Raw genomic sequence first — 7,500 nt, forward strand, 5'->3', positions numbered from 1 at the left:
TGATATATTGTACATTTACATTTACATATTGTGTAAACAAAATATAATTAAATAATAATTGTGTGTATATGTGTATATATATATATATATATATATATATATATATATATATATATATATATATATATATATATATATATATATATATATATATACACACACACACACACACACACACACACACACACACACATTATATTGATAATAAGCAGATCAGCAAAGCTTTAAAAGCATCTCACAACAAGGTTGACAAAGTGAATGAAAAGAGAAAGAAGACACCAGCTTTATAACAGAACCACTGTATTGTGGAGTAGATCAGCGTGTTTTAATGTAATCTTCTGTACTGTATCGTGTCCTCTGATTGGTCAGTCGCTCTTTAGATGTTAGTCCTCACTGCGCCGAAGCGTTCTTCTGTTAATCAAACATCTGAAGTGTTTCTGTGAGGAATGAAAGCCTGTCGTCCTCCATTAGCTGCGCTCGTCCTTGTAGTGTTCACTAAAGAGTGTGTGAAAACATCACGAACACGACACGATCTAACTCTGAAGGCCGTTTAGAAGCGGACGGGGTTATTTGGCCTTTTATGAAAATAGATGTAAAGATCAGAAAAAGGGACTGAGATTCCATTCCTGTTTTCACAGATCAAAGGACTGAGATATGAAAACGAAAAGTAGTTCATTCCCCGGTTTGTGCTCGGAGGCGAAGGTCACAGCCGATATGAGTTTAAAAGACATGTTTGTATTCATCGTATCGTAGCTGCTCAAACTATTCTGATTCATATTCATGTAAATCAGCAGTTTTTTCTGCTTTATCACTGGGTTTAGAACTAATTAAAATACGTTTGCATAGTTATAAATGCAAAAATACGAAAGCCAAGCACGACCAAATCGATTGAGTCGTTTACACCGGAAGAGCTGCTCGATTCAAACTCAAACTTCTTACTTGTTTCGCTTGCAGTGGTTTAATAAGTAAATTGGATCTTAATTTCAGTGCCGGTTCAGATCAGCGTTTCACGTACTACGAATCCTTTGATTTGGAGTTTCGGAGCGAGTTTGTGAATCATTTGATTCGTATCAGAACCTTAGCGCTGCTTCGTGAATCATTTGCATGGGATAGGATTAAAGAGGTTAAAATGAAGTAAAAACAGAGTAAAAAGTGAATGTATCTCACTCAGAAGAGACGAAAACAGCAAACTCTTGATTTACAGTATATTTTAATTATATCCATAAGAGTTTTTGTGAAATTCATGAATGAGTCACTCGTTCATCTGTTCATAATTGGCTGGGTTTGCACTTTCTGATGAATGTCAGAATGCAGGTGACACTTTGTGTGTGTGTGTGTGTGTGTGTGTGTGTGTGTGTGTGTGTGTGTGTGTGTGTGTGTGTGTGTGTGTTTAGGTCACCGTGGCCTGTAAGCGTGTCCGAGACATTCAGAGATGCTCCAAACAGCCACACGTTCAATCCCACAATGCACCAGCGGAGCCCAAAGCCAGCGCACCGGCGGAGGACTACAGAGAGCTCGACCGCAAGATCCTTCAGCTGTGTGGTGAGAAACACACACACACACACACACACACACACAAAACACACAACACACACCTGTGTTACAGCAGCATTAACAAGCTCTGAAATAAAAGCGTATGATATTCTATGTACAACGCAGGCTTATGAAATACATGCCTCTACCTACATTTGTGTGAAACTAAAAAAAACTAAAAAACATACATGTACATACGATTTGCTGCAGTTATGTGAGTATGGTAAGTATCGAAACAAAAAATATTGCTAATGAGGTGTGTTTTATATACCAAATTTAATTGTGTACAATATGCATTGAATTGGATGAATAATGTTAAAGAATAATTGTGTATTGGAAGCAGTGTTGGGCATGGTACTTTTAAAAAAGTAATTTATCGGTTTCGATACAGATGATACCATTCTTTGAAAGTATCGCTGTCATTATCGGTTTCGATACAGATGATACCATTCTTTGAAAGTATCGCTGTCATTATCGGTTTCGATACAGATGATACCATTCTTTGAAAGTATCGCTGATATTATCGGTTTCGATACAGATGATACCATTCTTTGAAAGTATCGCTGATATTATCGGTTTCGATACAGATGATACCGGTCTTTGAAAGTATCGCTGATATTATCGGTTTTGATATAGACAATACCGGTCTTTGAAAATATCTGTGCTGGTATCAATATCGGTGATACTGGTCTATCAGTATTATTATCAGTATTATTATCGGTTTGATAACGATGACATTGATCTTTAAAATTATTGGTATCGTTATCTGTATCGATTTTGACAGACAATACTGGTCTTTGAAAGTATCGGGGTCATTATGAGTAACGATATTGATGATACGTAATACTGGTCTTTAAAAATATCGGTATTGGTCTCTATATTGATATCAATGATACTGGTGTTTAAAACTATTGATACCATATCAAAAGCAAAATAAGTCACATCAACCATCTATGTACCTATTTTAACGTTACAAAAACCTGCCAGGGTCATCTACCGAACCCACATTTTAGCGTCACTCACTGGACATTTCACTTTAAAAAGCCGCCACGAAACGTGCAGTAAGGTACGTAATAACAGTGCTGCAGAAATGCATTTAGAGGCATGTATGAGGAATGAGCAGGGATGTCTGTGTGATTGACAGGTGAGCTGTATGATCTGGACGCCGCCTCCCTGCAGCTCAAAGTCATCAATTATGTAAGTACAGACTCATAACCTGGCTATGTTACTTACAAACTGTAATCTGTGATGATTCCAGATTACATGACAAAGATTATAGTTCGTAACCTTCTGATACGTTTAAAAGGCAAACGCCTTCCAAAGTAATGCATGGTAAAATAACTAAATCAGAGATCATTCAAATAAAAATGAGTGCTTTCAAACGATTAATCGCATGCAACATAACAGGTTCTGTTTACGTAATCTATGTTTGTGCACTGTGTATAGTTATTATGCAAATCTTTTCTAAATATATACTCTGTGTCTTTATATATACATAAGTAATATATTATGTTCGCAAAAACGTTTATTGCGATTAATCGCGTTGCCCAGCACTAATAAAAATGAATGTGTTCGTTACTACATGACATAATCCAGATTATATGTGATTCAGTTCTTACCCAGCTCTGCTGAAATACAGAGAACAGCAGAATGGATGAGTGTTTATGAATGAGGAAGGTCGGCTGGCTTTTATTTAGGGCTGAGATTGTGATAAGAGTGTTCTTGAGACGCCTGCAGCTCCTCGTGAAGGTCACTGATCTACAGTCCCTCTGGACTCTCATTCAATTACATCTAGACAAAGAAACAAGCGCGCAAAACAATTAACCTCAGTCACAAGTCACACACACACACACACACACACACACACACACGCTTCTGTTCACTTTGTGTTGAGAGGGATCAGAATTAATTGTTAAATTGTTAATTTCTAAACCTAGTGAGCTGCCTACATAGACAGCATGTGAAGACAGCACAGCGGTTCTCCCTGTTACAAACCATGACATCTAAGGAACATTAAGCTAGCCGCTCTTTAATAATGTTTGCATAGTAACATAATGCTTTCATAACTTTGATAATATTAGCAAAAAAAAATTGTAATTTTACATTTGTTTTTATTTTATTATTTATTAATTGCACAATATATATATATATATATATATATAATTTTTTTATTATTATATTTTATACTAATATTTTATTTAAAAAATATATTAAAAATGTTTTTTTATGTATTTGTTTGTGTCATTATTTAACTCTTTGAAGACTCTAACTGTAAAAATGTTTCCATCACTTAAATATTTTAAACCATTTAAGAACCGGACAGGAGAACGTTAAGAAGGGAACATTAAGAAATAACATTTTCATAATGTAATGATGGCAATTTTATCAAAATATATATCAGAATATGTTGTCTTTGTGCTTTCTGTGACATTTAGAGGACAACCCGTGATTATTCTGGTATAAAAACATCAGAAGTACACAAGAAGTACGTGTCTTAGTGCAGTCAGGTCCGCAGACGAGTTTGGAGCAGGACGGCTGATTTATGTTCAATTACAGGTCATAATGTTTATTGCTGCTCGCTGTTACGGAAATGAAAGTGTGTGTGTGTGTGTGTGTGTGTGTGTGTGTGTGTGTGTGTGTGTGTGTGTGTGATTTGTGCTGTACAGGTCAGTGCCTGAAGGATCATTTGCATAATAAGCTTATCTGTATTTATTCAGATTGTTGCAATTCAATTGTAACAAGAAAAGAACACACACACACACACACACACACACACACACACACACACACACACACACCATCTTTGTTAACGTTTCTAATGCATCTGTGAGAATCATATTTATAAAATACTTTAAAAACAACTGCTTAAAAATTCAAAAGCGCCATCAAATCATTTTGATCGATTAATATATCAAGAATAATCTTTATCAGTATTGTTAAATATATAACCTATATATAACTAAATATTTATGCCAAGATGTTATTTTTATTTTTTGTTTGTCAATTTTATTAATACATTCTTTATTAACCCCCCTTTTTTGTGTTATTTTATTATCAAATGCCTGTTTTTTTTTATTTTTATTAAACGTATTAATTATTAATAGTCTTATTGTACTGAACAGAACCCATGAGTTCATTAAAGCAGTTGTTTATTTAATTTTTTAATTTGTTTATTTTAGTTTATTTTTAATTTTGCCCGTGCATTTTATTTTATTTTATTTTTTAATTTAATTTCGTTTCATTTGATTTAACTGCCTGTGTTTTATTTCATTTTATTAAAATTAATTCGATTTATTTCTTGACGTCGTTGTTGTTGTGTCATGCCTCACACGCAGACGTTTGAGTCGTAACCCCTCTCTGCGTTATTGCCGAGCACAATTTCATCTCCAGAATGCAATAATCCCTGAAATGATATGATTGCATTACGCCGCTCGCTCTGAATTAAGAGAAAACATTTTACGAATTGCTGGTTTGAGAAATGAATGTTGTCTGTCGCGTCTCCAAATAAATCACTCCAGAAGGTAAAGAGGCCGAGCAGCCGTCTGTGTTTCTGTGTGTTTGTGTCTGATTTAATATCTCGCCGTCAGATCTTCCTGCGCTTTTCTGTCGTTTCGGTGTCAGTCTGTGATCCACAACATCAGAGAATCAAATGCATTAAAACTGTGAGAAGAATTAAATGCAATTGAGCAGCGTTTGTGCATGGAAACCGCCTGGAGATCCTAGTAGAGTCAATCTGTGTTGTTGTAGCTGCTGTAAGCTCTGACGTGTGTGACTTTCTGTTTCAGCTGCAGACAGAAACTCATTCTCAGTGCTGCTGTTTGCTGCTGGTTTCTGAAGACAATCACCAGCTCTTCTGTCAGGTCACACACTCGTGAACATATCCGTCTTTTCTGCTTTTATTTCTTGACAAATACAGTCAAAATTGTGAAATATTATTACAGTTCAAAACAGCTGTATTTTACGTGAATTTACGTTAATTTTTACGTTAAACTGTAATTTAGTTCTGTGATTAAATCTGTATTTTGTAATGCTATAAATTGTTTCGAAATTTTCGCAGAAACAATACCCGTTTTTTACACTGATAATAATCATAAACGTGTGTTGAGCAGTAAATCACTATATTATTATGATTTCTGAAGACTGGAGTAATGATGATGAAAATGTAGCTGTGCTTCACAGAAATAAATTACATTTTAACACGTATTCACAGAGAAAACAGCTGTCGAAACTCTAATAATGTTTAGCAATTTTTTTGTCATAAATTCAGCAAAACTTTTTTCTAGTTTTTAAGATGAACAAGTGAAATGACTGATGATTAAACAATTCATTGTCTTTTATTTGACATTTAACATGCACACACACACACACACACACACACACACACACACACACACACACACACACACACACACACACACACACACACACACACACACACACACAGACACAGACACAGACACACTCACACACACACACACACACACACACACACACACACACACACACACACACACACACACACACACACACACACACACACACACACACACACACACACACACACACACACACACACACACACACACACACACACACACACACACACACACACACACACACACACACACACACACACACACTCATACAGTGTATTTTCTCTACAGGTTGTCGGAGATAAGGTTCTGGAAGAGGAAATCAGTTTTCCAGTAAGTTTTTTTTCTTGTGTTTCTGTAACACAAACAGAATCTCCACAGATCTGGATCAAATTATACATAGAATACAAGTCCTGTCATCAGTGTATATATGTATGTGTGTGTGTGTGTGTGTGTGTGTGTGTGATGTGTGTGTGAGTGTATGTGTGTGTAATGTGTGTGTGTGTGTGTGTAATTATGTGCATATGTAACAAGTATGTGTGTGTGTGTGTGTATGTGTGTGTGTGTGTGTGTGTGTATGCCTACACATGTGTGTGTGTGAGAGAAAGTGTGTGTGTGTGTGTGTGTGTGTGTATGCCTGCACATGTGTGTGTGTGAGAGAGAGAGTGTGTGTGTGTGTGTGTGTGTGTGTATTGTTTCTCAGCAGCACATAACCTTCTCTCTCTCTATACAGCTTATGTTCGGTCGCTTTGGGCAGGTGGTGGAGACAAAGAAATCCATTACACTGCAGGACGTCAGCCAGGTCAGTTCACACACACACACACACACACACACACACACACACACACACACACAGCTGCAGATAATAATGGAGCTTTTTCATTCATTCCCAGCTGACAGCTCTCCAAAACCAGCTAATTATCACCACAGACAGACAGACAGATGATCTGTGTTAAATGAGTTCAGCTGGAACAGAAACTGTCACTGTCCTTCCTTTAATCATGATCAAACACACACACACACACACACACACACACACACACACACACACACACACACACACACACACACACACACGTGATGAATGCTGCGTGTGTGTCTCTACAGGAGGAGCGTGGTTTATTGAGCAGTTTGTTGGGATGCGAGCCGAGCTCCATGCTTTGTGTTCCTGTCATCAGTCAAGCCACCGGACAGGTGGTGGCGCTAGCGTGCACCTTCAACAAACTGGGCGGACGGAGGTGTGTGACGCCAGGAAAAATACACCGCTGTTTTCTCTGTGAATGTGTGTTAAAGTGTCATTTATTTCTGTGAATTTCAGCATCATTACTTCAGTCTTCAGTGTCACGTGATCTTCAGAAATCAGAATAATATACTGATTTACTGATCAGGAAACGATATTAATTTTTTGCGGAAACCGTGATGCATTTTATTTTTCAGGATACACAGATGACTGGAAAGTGCAAAAGAACAGCATTTATTTGAAATAGAAATCCGTCGTAACATTACACATGTCCTTCCTCTCACTTTTGAGCCATTTAAAGGAACAGTTCACCCATAATTGATTGACGTTTCATCATCAGGTTGGTATTGCGTC

At 36.8% G+C, this 7,500-nt stretch overlaps 1 protein-coding gene across 1 annotated transcript in view; it reads left to right on the top strand.

The window, feature by feature from the left end:
• LOC122332939 (cGMP-dependent 3',5'-cyclic phosphodiesterase-like) overlaps window positions 1-7,500 on the top strand; it is a 147,136-nt gene that overhangs the window by 125,271 nt on the left and 14,365 nt on the right. Inside the window, 6 exon segments of the mRNA XM_043230413.1 lie at window positions 1,395-1,542; window positions 2,678-2,730; window positions 5,319-5,393; window positions 6,198-6,239; window positions 6,640-6,708; window positions 7,014-7,144. Of these exon segments, the coding sequence (XP_043086348.1) occupies window positions 1,395-1,542; window positions 2,678-2,730; window positions 5,319-5,393; window positions 6,198-6,239; window positions 6,640-6,708; window positions 7,014-7,144 (518 nt within the window).

The sequence above is a fragment of the Puntigrus tetrazona genome, unplaced genomic scaffold (assembly GCF_018831695.1).
Source record: "Puntigrus tetrazona isolate hp1 unplaced genomic scaffold, ASM1883169v1 S000000150, whole genome shotgun sequence".
Taxonomy (NCBI): domain Eukaryota; kingdom Metazoa; phylum Chordata; class Actinopteri; order Cypriniformes; family Cyprinidae; genus Puntigrus; species Puntigrus tetrazona.